This window comes from Chanodichthys erythropterus, chromosome 8 (assembly GCF_024489055.1).
Source record: "Chanodichthys erythropterus isolate Z2021 chromosome 8, ASM2448905v1, whole genome shotgun sequence".
Classification (NCBI taxonomy): domain Eukaryota; kingdom Metazoa; phylum Chordata; class Actinopteri; order Cypriniformes; family Xenocyprididae; genus Chanodichthys; species Chanodichthys erythropterus.
The window spans coordinates 737,568-752,450 of NC_090228.1; the positions used below are offsets into that span (position 1 = coordinate 737,568).

Sequence of the window (14,883 nt, forward strand, 5' to 3'; positions counted from 1 at the left end):
TATTAAAGTCCAGATAACATTGAACGAACGTTCTATTAACGTTACTGGAAGAACGTTTGTTCATAACGTTGAGAGAACCTTGCCAGAACGTTCTGAGAACATTATTAAAGTCCAGATAACATTGAACGAACGTTCTATTAACGTTACTGGAAGAACGTTTGTTCATAACATTGAGAGAACCTTGCCAGAACGTTCTGAGAACATTATTAAAGTCCAGATAACATTGAACGAACGTTCTATTAACGTTACTGGAAGAACGTTTGTTCATAACGTTGAGAGAACCTTGCCAGAACGTTCTGAGAACATTATTAAAGTCCAGATAACATTGAACGAACGTTCTATTAACGTTACTGGAAGAACGTTTGTTCATAACATTGAGAGAACCTTGCCAGAACGTTCTGAGAACATTATTAAAGTCCAGATAACATTGAACGAACGTTCTATTAACGTTACTGGAAGAACGTTTGTTCATAACGTTGAGGGAACCTTGCCAGAACGTTCTGAGAACATTAGTAAAGATCAGATAACACTGAACGAACGTTCTATTAACGTTACTGGAAGAACGTTTGTTCATAACGTTGAGAGAACCTTGCCAGAACGTTTTGAGAACATTATTAAAGATCTGATAACATTGAACGAACGTTCTATTAACGTTACTGGAAGAACGTTTGTTCATAACGTTGAGAGAACCTTGAAAGAACGTTCTGAGAACATTATTAAAGTCCAGATAACATTGAACGAACGTTCTATTAACGTTACTGGAAGAACGTTTGTTCATAACGATGAGGGAACATCGCCAGAACGTTCCCTGTCCGCTAGGAATCAACTAATGACACAGTAGAGGGTTTATATGTCACTTTGGAGATGTGTAATACGTCATGAATGTGTAATTAATAGAGTTCTGAAGCTCCGCCTCATTTACACTCATTTACAGTTTTTTACTCAGATTTTACACACTTTCGGTCCACATGAAGAGCTGAGCGCCGGTTTCTGTCCTCATGAGCGGATCTGAGCGTTTATTCTCTGATTATCGAGAGTTTGAGGCCGGTTTGTCTTTCAATGACGCCATGATGTTATTTTTACCCGATGAGCTCACGAGCGCCTCAGAGTTCACCAGGGCCGAGCTGACCGACTCTAACTAGTTTAACTAGCATCTGACCAGCTCATCTGTGGATTTACTGCAAAATGAGACGGACTGAAACTTTCACGGTGAGTTTCGGACTCGAGTTAAATGAGAAATAAGTCGCGGAGGCCGCAGTGTGTGTGTGTGTGTGAGACACGATGTTCTTCTTAGTTTCGTTTACTGTTTGTTTGAGTAAAGTTGGTAAAATGATTTTAAAGTTCTAGAAAGTAGGGCGTTCAGCTTCTTTACTCTGCTCTCATTAAATACGATATAAATGTGTGTGTGTGTTTGTGTGTGTGTGTGTGTGTGTGAGTGTGTGGGTTTGTGTGTAAATGAGGAAATTATCTTATCTAAAGGAGACAGAATATGCTGAAACACTGAAAACACTCGTGACGTCCTCAAATGTTCAGTACTGTAGTAATATTATGGTATTTTGATTTATCACACACACACACACACCATGAAACTGAATGATTACCATATTTGTGTACCCTTTACACAGTATTTAAGGGAATACTATAGTATTACCACATTGTATTCTTTTCTTTATTAGATAATAACAATGTTCTTCATTTGTCTTATGTCTAAAGATCTGCTAAATGAATAAATGTAAATCTGTCCTAATAATAATCACAGCACTACAGTCAAATCTTTAAGTAAAACATGGTAATAATACCATGGTTGGTGTCTAAGTGTTGGTCACATGATCACGTCTCTCATTTCAGGATATTTCTGTAAGGGAAGTTGAACAAGTTTATTTCAGCAGCAGCATCATAAAAATCACCTGTGAGGAACAGAAAGCGACCGTGTTTTTGTTTGTGTGACTCTGTTTCTCGGGTTTCAAACACAGCTTAGATTAAAGTCGGTGTTTCCCATCAGGCGTTCCTGTTCACTGCAAACAATGAAGTTCTTCCTCAAGAGTTTCTGTCTCAAATATCTAAACATTCTCAAATCAAGAATCATTTACTGGAGAAGAGAAATGGCTGAAGATATTAACTTTTCTTCTGAGTTTGATCTCTAGATCATCGGTGGTTCCTTCACAGCTCGTTATCGTCTCCTCGTTAAGCAGGAGATGCTCATTAGGCTCCCGGAGGTTTGTTGTGGTCGGGAATCTCGCTATGAGGAACTCGTCAGGTTCTGGAGGAATCGAGAATTTCCCCTCGTAAAACCAAACATATTCACGTCACTCGGGTTTTCATTTCCACAAATGTATGATTGGAAAAAGAAGCTGGTTAAATCAGGATCTTGCGTGACCTTTGACTTTATAAAGCAGCTAGTTGTGTTGGTCTAATCCAGTCAAGTCTTTTTTTAGAGCTTTAAACTAAACAGATTCAGAGCAGTGAAATGCCAGTGAGGAAAAATAATCTCGTTTTCCCTTTGAATTAAGTGTGTTTCTCTGACTCCACTGGCAGATATTTAAGCACAAACTTTGATCATTTTTTCAGTGTTAATATCTTCAGTGTAACTTGATTTAAGAATGTTTAGGTATTTGAAACACTGAGGAAGAACATTAGGTTTCGCAGAGCTTGTACATTAAAGATATTTCTAAAATTGACCTCCGAGACTGAAACCTCATCGACAGGCTTCACAGCGTCTGTGGTTTGATTCCAGCAGCGTTTGATCTGTTTGTGTTCAGATGGACGGGTCAAAGTCCTCCAGCGCTATTATCTCTATCGGGCAGGTTGAGCTGTTAACCTTCGGTCAGTAGAAAATCCCACAGCAAACAGTTTTAATTCATCTCGGCCTCTGCAAACACGCAGGGAAGGTCAGAGAAAATTGAAAACCGGCTTGAAGAAGAAACCAATGCCGATGACGTTCAGCTTTACCACAGTTTACTCAGTCATTAATCACCGGGAGCTCAAGCTCAGGGTTTGTGTGCCGTTCATTAGTGTCAGTAAAAGAAATCAGCCGTTCGCAGGTCCAGAAATAAACATCACGATCTGTTTCACACACGCTCCGGTTTCATGTTAATATTAGAAGGAAGCACAAGATGCAGAAACTCTCCTTTTGTTGAATATTTGATGGGAAATCGTGATGACATCACATGATCTCACGTTCATTTCGGTCTCGCTCAGGTCCGGAGGTTTACGTATGGAAGCTTGTTTCCATCATGGAATAAGAATAAAAAATGGAATTGCAACTCTGAGTTTATAACTCGCAATTACCTTTTTTTATTCTGTGGAGGAAATGAGCTTCTGTAGAGTTGGGAAAAGCACCTGAATTGAGTTAAACAGTCATTTGAGAGGCCGTGTGTGTTCCAGATCAGACGTCTGTGTGTGTGACTGTTGTGTGTGTGTGTGTGTCTCTGCAGGAGCTCTTGATGATGAAGCGCAGCGGTGATGATCGAGGTGCATGAGCTCCGTCTGTATGGAGCCCCTGTAATGCTGTGAAAGAAACCCCATCAGCCCACTGTCTCACACACACACACACACACACACACACACACACACACACACACACACACACACACACACACACACACACACGTCTCAGTGTCAGTGAGTTTTTCCTCTAGAGTTTCCTCTTGCTCTTTTGGCCGCCTGCCGAACGCCATCAGGGTGACATCATCATCATCATCATCATCAGCTGTGCTACAATGGGGCCGTTCATCTCCTGAGGGCCGAGAGAGAGAGAGACGGACTGAGGGATTGTGGGTATGTGTGAGTGCGTGTGCGGCGCTCGGCCCATCGGGCCCGAGGGTCTGGTGGCGCTGCTGGAGGGCGGTCTGGACCACGTGCTGCTGATCGACAGTCGTCCGTTCGTGGAGTATAACGCCTGTCACATCCTGGAGGCGGTCAACGTCAACTGCTCCAAACTGATGAAGAGGAGATTACAGCAGGACAAGATCCAGATCAGTGAGCTACTGCAGCACTCGGCCAAGAGGAAGGTGATGAGGGAATAATCACACACTCACACTACAGCAGATGATCAGCAGAGGGCGACTTTTTATCTCACATTTCTGAGATCATATCTCACCAGAAAAAAGTCAGGATTGTGAGATATATAAACTCGGAATTGCGAGAAAAAAGTCAAGATTGTCAGATATAAACTCGGAATTGCGAGGAAAAAAAGTCAGGATTGTGAGATATAAAAACTCGGAATTGCGAGAAAAAAGTCAGGATTGCGAGATATATAAACTCGGAATTGCGAGAAAAAAGTCAAGATTGTCAGATATAAACTCGGAATTGCGAGGAAAAAAAGTCAGGATTGCGAGATATAAAAACTCGGAATTGCGAGAAAAAAGTCAGGATTGCGAGATATAAAATCTCGGAATTGCAAGAAAAAAGTCAGGATTAAGCGATATAAACTCGGAATTGCGAGAAAAAAAGACAGGATTGCGAGATATATAAACTTGGAATTGCGAGAAAAAAGGATTGTCAGATATAAACTCGGAATTGCGAGAAAAAAGTCAGGATTGTCTGATATAAACTCAGAATTTGCGAGAAAAAAGTCGGGATTGCGAGATATAAAAACTTGGAATTGTGAGAAAAAAAGTCAGGATTGTCAGATATAAACTCGGAATTGCGAGGAAAAAAAGTCAGGATTGCGAGATATAAAAACTCGGAATTGCGAGAAAAAAGTCAAGATTGTCAGATATAAACTCGGAATTGCGAGGAAAAAAAGTCAGGATTGCGAGATATAAAAACTCGGAATTGCGAGAAAAAAGTCAGGATTGCGAGATATAAAATCTCGGAATTGCAAGAAAAAAAGTCAGGATTAAGCGATATAAACTCGGAATTGCGAGAAAAAAAGACAGGATTGCGAGATATATAAACTTGGAATTGCGAGAAAAAAGGATTGTCAGATATAAACTCGGAATTGCGAGAAAAAAGTCAGGATTGTCTGATATAAACTCAGAATTTGCGAGAAAAAAGTCGGGATTGCGAGATATAAAAACTTGGAATTGTGAGAAAAAAAGTCAGGATTGTCAGATATAAACTCGGAATTGCGAGGAAAAAAAGTCAGGATTGCGAGATATAAAAACTCGGAATTGCGAGAAAAAAGTCAAGATTGTCAGATATAAACTCGGAATTGCGAGGAAAAAAAGTCAGGATTGTGAGATATAAAAACTCGGAATTGCGAGAAAAAAGTCAGGATTGCGAGATATATAAACTCGGAATTGCGAGAAAAAAGTCAAGATTGTCAGATATAAACTCGGAATTGCGAGGAAAAAAAGTCAGGATTGCGAGATATAAAAACTCGGAATTGCGAGAAAAAAGTCAGGATTGCGAGATATAAAATCTCGGAATTGCAAGAAAAAAGTCAGGATTAAGCGATATAAACTCGGAATTGCGAGAAAAAAAGACAGGATTGCGAGATATATAAACTTGGAATTGCGAGAAAAAAGGATTGTCAGATATAAACTCGGAATTGCGAGAAAAAAGTCAGGATTGTCTGATATAAACTCAGAATTTGCGAGAAAAAAGTCGGGATTGCGAGATATAAAAACTTGGAATTGTGAGAAAAAAAGTCAGGATTGTCAGATATAAACTCGGAATTGCGAGGAAAAAAAGTCAGGATTGCGAGATATAAAAACTCGGAATTGCGAGAAAAAAGTCAAGATTGTCAGATATAAACTCGGAATTGCGAGGAAAAAAAGTCAGGATTGCGAGATATAAAAACTCGGAATTGCGAGAAAAAAGTCAGGATTGCGAGATATAAAATCTCGGAATTGCAAGAAAAAAGTCAGGATTAAGCGATATAAACTCGGAATTGCGAGAAAAAAAGACAGGATTGCGAGATATATAAACTTGGAATTGCGAGAAAAAAGGATTGTCAGATATAAACTCGGAATTGCGAGAAAAAAGTCAGGATTGTCTGATATAAACTCAGAATTTGTGAGAAAAAAGTCGGGATTGCGAGATATAAAAACTTGGAATTGTGAGAAAAAAAGTCAGGATTGTCAGATATAAACTCTGAATTGCGAGATATATAAACCATAGACTGTAAAAAAAGATGGACGACGCGATGCCGCTTCCTTCCATTGTAATGAACTGAAGCCAAAATGGCTGACGATGGGCGCTGACATGTTACGCAAAAACGTCATGAAAAAAAAGGTTTGCAACCTGGGCATGCGCAGAAGGAATCGTCAGTTGAGCCGGAGGCGGAGCCGCTGTATCAAACTTCCGCCCAGACGACTGCGTCATCATTCATGTATTTTAAATAGACTATAAAAATTGTACACAATTTAAAATTCTACCTATGAAATAATAGGCTATTCTGTTTCTAGAGCAATAATATTTTTGAGACGGCAAATTCAGTAGATAAAATCAATATAATATGCCACTAGAAACAACTCTAAATCGTCAGAAACGGTCCTGCCATTTTAAATCAAGTTCAACTAACGTTACAGGAGATCGATTGCTGTAATTAGAGTAGCTATCATTAGTTTTGTCCTGCTAATTATTATTTTATATCCATAAAAATAAGTAACTGACAGATAAAGATCACCTGCTTTTTCCCGACATTGTTAACATTAGGTGTGTTATCTTAACTAATAACATTTATTAATTAGCTTATAACACCCATATTTAATGTTACAGAAAAAGGTTCAGCGATCCGTTAGATCCTGTAGGTCGGTTAGTACAGTTTACTGCTGAACAACTCATTTTGTTGGTGTTAAATAACAAAGAAATCGAAAATTAACAGTCTTCAATCTCCCCTCGAAGCTCCGACAGTCCTCAGACAAGCTGTCAATCAACTTCGAATCATGACGACACGCCCCGTTTTTATAGCATCAAATTGCTAGCTAAAATCTAAATCATCACAAAAACGAACAATTGAATATTTATCAGCTTGATAACAACTACCTTAAATGACCAAAACCATCTTTCAGAAAGTTTTATTTGAAGCAGAATTTATTTTTAAGTTTTCACTGAAGTCTCATTCGACTGCATTGAGAGGGCGGGGTTTATGACCTGTACTGCATCCAACCTCCAGGGGGCGATCAAAGAGCCCGCAGCTTCACTTTTCAGGACGTATGAGAGACACCCAATATAAACTTGGAATTGTGACAAAAAAAGTCAGGATTGTCAGATATAAACTCAGAATTGCGAGAAAAAAGTCAGGATTGCGAGATATAAAAACTTGGAATTCTGAGAAAAAAAGTCAGGATTATCAGATATAAACTCGGAATTGCAAGAAAAAGACAGGATTGTGGGATATATAAACTCGGAATTGCGAGAAAAAAGTCAGGATTGTGAGGTATAAAAACTTGGAATAGTGAGAAAAAAAGTCCGGATTTTGAGATATAAACAGAAATATGCTGGAAAAAAGTCAGGATTTTCAGATATAAACTCAGAATTGAGAGAAAAAAGTCAGGATTTTGAGATATAAAAACTCGGAATTGTGAGAATAACGTCAGGATTGTGAGATGTAAACAGAAATATGCTGGAAAAAAGTCAGGATTTTGAGATATAAACTCAGAATTGAGAGTAAGAAGTCAAAATCTAGACAGTCACAATTACCTTTTTTATTTTTTTATTATGCGGCAAAAACAAGCTTCCATTTATCATTATAGTTTTTGTTACGGTTTTTGTAGTTATTGTTATAGCTTTCGTTCTTGGTGTGAACAAACCTTAACTCTATAAGAATAGTGAGTTCACAGCACAACTATAACAACACAGAGAAACCATATCAGCTGATGAATGATAAAAACACTGACAGCCAATCAGAATCCATCCTGCTTTAAAGATCCCGAGAATTTAAAGAGACAGACGACAAAACTGCAGCGCTTATAATAAACAGAAGGATATCGTCCGCTGGTGTGGACGCTATAGTTATCGTTACAGTTTTTATTGCAGCTATAGTTATCGTTAAAGTTTACGCTATATTTATCATTATATTTATCATTATATTTTTTGTTATAGTTTTCATTTCGTTTTTGTTGTAGTTTTCACTAAAGTTTTAGTCACAATTATTATTATAGTTTTCGTTATAGTTATCATTATTGGTGTGAATGGGCCATTGAATCAGCGCCGTGTTGCTCAGAGACTGAGGCTTTATGGGTAATATTTTCATTGGCAAAACTGAGCAAAAACAGACAATATTGTGTCTGAACTAACAAAATATTAACCTCTTATTTATTGAGCTGTTGTATAAAATCAGCAGTGTGTGTGTGCGCTCATACAACAAATGAAACAAACGAGCCATCGTCTCTCACAAAGGCCATTGAGACGCCTTAGCAACAGGTTGCCGAGTGACCTCATCCCATAGTTATCTGTGCACGCTTCCCTTTTCAAACGTTAAGCTACTAGCTAGAGTAGTTATCTACACTGACACGACAGAAGCAACATGAGTGGAGATCAGATCACTGAGGATCAGAATCAAACTACTCTAAATAAACCAGTTTGTAACTCAATGTGTGTGTGTGTTTTCAGCTGGAGCTCCAGGGTCAAGAGGTCGTGGTGTATGACCAGAGCTCGTCTGACCCCGCCTCCCTGTCACCTGACGCCTTTCTCAGCGTCCTTTTGTCCAAGCTGGAGAAGAGCTTCCCATCAGTCCACCTGCTCTCAGGTGAGTCGAACACATCAAACGTCAGTAGTACTAGTGCTCACACATGAGAGTGAGTGTGTGTGTGTCACATTAACCGCTGACATCACACAGGAAGTGAATCCAGAGATGGAGGATGTGAGAAGAGTTCTGAAGCTCGAGTACGTCACTAACTGTTTCGTGTGTTTTACTGTAATGTGAGAACATGAACATATTTCCCTCTGGGTTTTTTCTTTGATTGATTTCGGGGGGGTTAGTTGTCAGGTGATGATGTCATCGGTGAGGAAACAGACTGATAATCAGGTCAGGTGATTGTGTAACGCTAGAACACACGGTTACTGATCTATCGAGAGATTAATAAATGAGCTCAAGAGCAATTAACATGAACAAACACTCATCATCGGACTGATCCAGCGGATTAACGTGATCATTAACAGGAACGACTGAGTCACGATTCATCTGCTTTCACTCATATTCAGCATGTTTGACGCCAGACCCCACAATCACGCTCTCCTCAGCACATGACTCCTTCGCGAGCGTCTGGTTTGCGAGGCTCAGTCTGTCTTCATTGTCCGCAGGTGGTTTCGCCGAGTTCTCGCACCTGTTCCCGGGTCTGTGTGAAGGGAAGTCCACGCTGGTGCCGTCCTGCATCTCTCAGCCCTGCCTTCCCGTGAGCAGCAGCGGGCCGACGCGGATCCTGCCGCACCTGTACCTGGGCTGCCAGAGAGACGTGCTCAACCAGGTGAGGTTCACTGCAGCGCGAGGGCGTCTGACGCGGGTCAGGACACGTGCTGATGCGTGTGACGTGTTCCCGCAGGAGATCATGCAGCAGAACGACATCGCTTACGTGCTCAACGCCAGCAACACCTGCCCCAAACCGGACTTCATCCCAGAGTCGCACTTCCTGCGGGTGCCGGTCAACGACAGCTTCTGTGAGAAGATCCTGCCCTGGCTGGACAGATCGGTGGAGTTCATAGGTCAGACAGGGTCACACGACCGAGCTTGTGATGCATTAGTGCCGCCCACTTTTTTTGTTCATTGCCAAAAACCATTTGAAAACAGGAATATTTTTTATATTTAATAATTTTTTTGTTTTTATGTTTAATGAAAAATTGTATTTTATTTTTTAAAATTTCACTTAAATGTAATACTTATTAAAATGAAATATTAGCTAAATTAAACTATTTTAATTTTAACAATTTAATTACATTTTTAATTAAGTATTAAAATTAAATATTAAAAACATAAAAAAGAAACGAGAAATTGGGGATTAAAAATGTTACAAACAAAAAGAAAGATATAAGACTTAATGGCTTTAATGAGAAAAACTACAATCCCATGAGTCATTGCAAATGACATAACCAGATTAAAAATAATGGGAGAAATATCAAATTATTCATTTAAAGTTGTATTGTTTCTATAGAAAACTATGCACACACACACACACATATATAAAGCTCTTTTAGCGCAATTTGATCATCACGACACTGATTGGTGGATTTTTCTGCACAGTATCCTGGGTAATGTAGTTTTTCCACCACAAATTTGGCTGTTAAACATGATTATTTTGAAATGTCTTTAAAGGTTTATAAGTTATCATTAAAAATGAATGAGTTTGTACTTCTGGAACCGACTTTTGCGCTCTATTGTGATTCTTCTGTCATGTTGATTGTGCCGAGAGTCTGAGGTCAGCTGACAGGAAGTGCTGTGGTGATGTAAGCACTGATTTGTGTGTGTTTCCTGTCAGAGAAAGCCAAGGCCAGTAACGCCCGAGTCCTGGTTCACTGTCTGGCGGGAATCTCTCGCTCGGCCACCATCGCCATCGCCTACATCATGAAGAGGATGGACATGTCATTAGATGAAGCGTACCGGTAAGGCCAGATCATGTGACCGTCGTTCTTCTGTGAGCCTTTTTGATGACACATTTTACTACGGTAGTGTGAAGTATGACATTCAAATAGTGGAGTATTTATACATCATGATAGTATTTGCCTTTAATTGATTTAAACATCTTCATTCCTTTGGTTTTGGGTTGAGATGTGACTCATGAGCTCGACTGTCACGCCGTACCCTAACCAGACATGACCAAATCAATCCAAACTCCAGCCAATCAGAAGAGCGTGTGGCCCGTTCACACCAAGGATGATAACTATAATGATAAAGATAGTGCTCTAAATGTAAAAGAATAGCAGAGTAACACCACAACTATAACGATAACGACAATGTCGTTGGAATCACATTCAGAGCGGGTTTTTTTCCAGCTGATGAACGATAAAAACACTGACAGCCAATCAGAATCCATCCTGCTTTAAAGAGCTCGAGCATTTAAAGAGACAGACGACAAAACCGAACAGAAGAACATCATTGCATTAATACAGTTATCGTTCTCGGTGTGAACGAGCCTTTATCATGTGACATGTGTTTTGGACACGCTGTGACCGTGTGATCTCACCTCCTGCAGGTTCGTGAAGGAGAAACGGCCGACCATCTCACCCAACTTCAACTTCCTCGGTCAGCTGCTGGACTTTGAGAAGAAGCTGAAGAGCGACACGGCGGTCAAACCCAGAGCGGACGCGTCAGACGAGCAGAAGCCGTGCGGCTCGGACCTGCTGGAGCCGCTGACGATGCCCTGCGTTCTGGCCGGCGTCCCGGAGGAGCATCTGCTGGCTCGGGCACTCTGCGGCCTGCAGCTCGGAGAGGACCCGGAGGAAAGCAGCCGGCCCAAACGCTCCTTCTCCCTGGACATCAAGACGTACGGCGAGTCCGGAGCGCCTCTGCGAGCGTTTGCCGACAAACCGCCCTGCCAGTTCTCGCCGGTGCAGGAGGTTTCAGAACAAAACACACCAGAGCAAAGTCCGGACAAGGAGCGGGACAGTAAAGCCTTGTGTCCGCAGACGCTCCAGCGCAGCGGCAGCGTGGACGAATCCCCGTCCGGCGTCCTGCCGCACTCGTCCGTGCTGAAGGGATGGCACTCGGACATCGTCCTCGGAGGCTGGTTCCTCTCCTCGGAGTCGGCGCGCTTCTACTCCACCTCGGCCATCTTCAGCGGCGGCGGCTGCGCTCCGGGTCTGGAGGCGGTGAGGAGGCGCGGCCGGCAGCGCAGCGGGGACTGCGGAGACTCCCGGAGGAGCTGGCACGAGGAGAGCAGCTTCGAGAAGCAGCTGAAGCGCAGGAGCTGCCAGATGGAGTTCGGAGATGGCGTGTCGGAGACTCGCTCCGGAGAGGAGCTGGGAGCGGTCGGCAGCCAGTCCAGCTTCTCCGGCAGCATGGAGATCATCGAGGTTTCCTGAAGACTGACATTACTCAGTGTCGACGCGCGGCACTAGACGCTTGCTTCGTTTGGCGCTTGTTTCTCCCATTTGTTCTCATTCAAATTTGTACTCGTCTCTCGCAGGATATCCAGTACCTCAACAATCCAAATGAAGGCAAGACACTACGGGTGAAAAACTTAAAGGAACACTCCACTTTTTCTGAAAATAGGCTCATTTTCCAACTCCCCTAGAGTTACACAGTTGAGTTTTACCGTTTTCGAATCGCATTTTTTTAGCGAGATGCTAACGGTCTAATCAGATTCAATGAACTATGCTAAGCTATGCTAAAAGTGGTACTGCCAGACGCGGAGACCGGCTGAATGGATTCGAAAACGGTAAAACTCAACTGTGTAACTCTAGGGGAGTTGGAAAATGAGCCTATTTTCAAAAAAAAGTGGAGTGTTCCTTTAAAAGAGGCCATCTTATGTTTTTGTGCTCTACTAGAACAGGTTTTCATGCTTGAATGTTGATTATTCTCCTCATATTCTCCATTGTTGCAGCTCCTCTATTCCCATTCTGTCAGTAATGCTCTGGGGTGCGTTTCCCAAAGCGAACTATGGTCGCAAGTTCCGTCGTTACCAATAGAGTTCAATGGGACTTACGACCATGGTTCACCAACGATGCTTTCGGGAAACGCACCCCTGTTTAGTTCCTGTCTCTATGAAGCCCCTCCTTCTGATTGGTCGGCTGGAGCAGTGTGTTGTGATTGGTGTTTGGGAAATGTCCCGCCCCCTACCATAACCGCCAGTTTCAACACGCTACTAACTAACTCAAGCAGGCCCCGCCCCTTTCTTCTGACTCCACAGACACAAATAGACAAAGTGCAATAAAATAAACATTTGTGGAGCTCAGAGCAGTTAGGCCTGTAGTGTCTTGCCTTGAGCGTGTCTTTTGTCATTGTATCGTTGTGTCGGTTGTTGAATTGTGATCTCAGGAAGTTCTGAATCAGTTCAGAGTGAAGATCGAGAATCAAACACACACAGATCTGATTCTCTCCATCATCATTGAACAGTCTCAGTGTTTCTCATCCGCACCGTCCATCATTCACACTCGATCACAGAAGGATCTGATTCGATAAACTGCTTCCAAACCCTCCAGAGCTTCAGGTGAGACGCAGAGAAACTCTTCAGTCTGCGTCACGTTCTTATTCAGTGGTGCTTTTAGTATGAAAGAAACGATCCAGCACAGTGCTGATGTTTGTGTCGTTTCCTTCACAGACTCCTGAGACTGGAATCATGGGAAATACTGACCTGTGATCAGCCTTGTGTAGCTGTTTATTGAAGGTTTGCCTTGGTAAAGGGTCATCAGAGGTCAAAGCAAAGGCATTGAATCGCCATACGGACTCATTCCCAGCTAACAGGATGTTCTCTTAATTTTATGAACAAACATTAGTAGAACGTTCATTCAAAGTTATCTGGTCTTTAATAATGTTCTCAAAACGTTTGCACAAAACATCGTACATGGAAGGTTTTTACCTGAAAAGTTTTAGTTGGACGTTCATCTAACGTTCAGAGAACATTCAAAAGTAACGTTCCATACATATTCGCACACACACACAAAAAATATCGAGGTTTTGAACATTTTTCATAAATGACGTTTTTAGCTAAATGTTCTTAGAACATACTGGTTGGCTGGGTTCAGACCTGAACGATCTGTATTTGATGATTTTGACGAGAAGGACAGAATCAGAGTTTCCTAAAGCTGTGAAAATGAGCTGAAGACGGAACGAATCAGAAGCAGCGACTGAATCCCGAATCTCTGAATCGTTCGATACGGACTCGCTTAAGCATCGTACATTTACACGGACCTCAAAATCTACAGTGATCAATGTTTATTTTTACAATAAAGTCAAACAACTGATGATATAATCATTCATGAGACAGATCAACCATTATTTTTATGAAACAATGATTCTGTGTAAGGAGTGCGTTTGAAGGAGCATTTCTGGAGATATTGATCTGTTATTGATTGCTGAAATAAAACGTGGTACTTGAACATGTTCAACAGTCTATTAAAACATTTAGAGCTGCTCTTCATCTGATAAAATGGCTCATCCAGAACAGAAACTTCATAATAGCCACTTAAGACTGTGTGAATGGAGTGAAATACTTTAAAACATACACTAATTAATATTAAAACTGTATAAATAGTGCATGAGCTGTATCTGAACTGTTCTGAACATCACAGAGCTTGGTTCCCAGGTGATCACATGACTGATGAACCCTTTCAGCCAATCAGATTAAAGGGCTACAAGTATGAGACGTGCTGTGTAGCAATAAAGTAAATTCTATTCAGTACTATTTCACCTTCAGTGTCACCGATCGCAGAGCTGGGGTGAAAAATCAGTCGCTTTTAGGTTTTATGACCATGAATGTGAGAAATCATGAAGGTTAAGCATTATTTCAACACACACTGGGTCCCAATTTGCCTACTTATACTACGCCCTAAAAGCATGTACTCTTTGTGAAGTGTGTAGCAAGAGTAGACCAAAGTCATTTCACTCGCGGCCGTCTTTGAAACGCCTCTCGGGCATGAGTGCAGCTCAGAAACATCTAATTCTCCAAAGCTGTTCGCCAAGCTTTCAATTAAATTTCATATTTGAAATCACCAATGTAATCTGACAACAACTATCTCATAAATTTGGTTTCTAAATGCTCGAATCATGACAAAAAGCAGAAGCTAAGTGCGCGTCTTTGACCGGAGCTTCTAACGGTCGCTGCAGTGACGCGATGATTCTACCAATCGGTGATTGGCTCTTATTTAGAAGGCGGGACTTATTCCGCCAAGACTTGTCGGATTGTTTTGAATGGGAGAAAGTGAAACCGCAATATGGCGGAATAAGTCCCGCCTTCTAAATAAGAGCCAATCACCGATTGGTAAAGTCATTGCGTCACTGCAGCAGCCGTTAGAAGCCTCGGTTTCTATAGAAACAGTCAGACACGCGCCTCTGAAATGAGG

At 41.5% G+C, this 14,883-nt stretch overlaps 1 protein-coding gene across 2 annotated transcripts; it reads left to right on the forward strand.

Annotated features, from left to right (window-relative positions):
- Nucleotides 1-939: 939 nt before the first annotated feature.
- Nucleotides 940-13,916, forward strand: dusp16 (dual specificity phosphatase 16). Of its 2 annotated transcripts, XR_010895642.1 has the most exons (8): nucleotides 940-1,209; nucleotides 3,435-4,010; nucleotides 8,503-8,638; nucleotides 9,193-9,356; nucleotides 9,432-9,591; nucleotides 10,362-10,485; nucleotides 11,076-13,031; nucleotides 13,143-13,916. XR_010895642.1 is itself a non-coding variant. In XM_067391296.1 (7 exons), exons 2-7 carry the CDS (start codon nucleotides 3,780-3,782, stop codon nucleotides 11,902-11,904), a joined length of 1,644 nt encoding a protein of 547 aa, XP_067247397.1. In that variant the 5' UTR covers nucleotides 940-1,209; nucleotides 3,435-3,779; the 3' UTR covers nucleotides 11,905-13,916. The 2 variants fall into 2 exon arrangements, 1 of the variants encoding a protein (XP_067247397.1); XM_067391296.1 differs by having other exon boundaries at nucleotides 11,076-13,916.
- The last annotated feature ends 967 nt before the right edge of the window (nucleotides 13,917-14,883 follow it).

Excerpts from the sequence above, each read along its gene's own strand:
- dusp16 (XM_067391296.1), top strand. The coding sequence starts at position 3,780 with ATGTGTGAGTGCGTGTGCGGCGCTCGGCCCATCGGGCCCGAGGGTCTG. Across the intron at positions 9,357-9,431 it reads AGAGAGACGTGCTCAACCAG|GAGATCATGCAGCAGAACGA; the intron begins GTGAGGTTCACT and ends GTGTTCCCGCAG. Across the intron at positions 10,486-11,075 it reads TCATTAGATGAAGCGTACCG|GTTCGTGAAGGAGAAACGGC; the intron begins GTAAGGCCAGAT and ends CACCTCCTGCAG.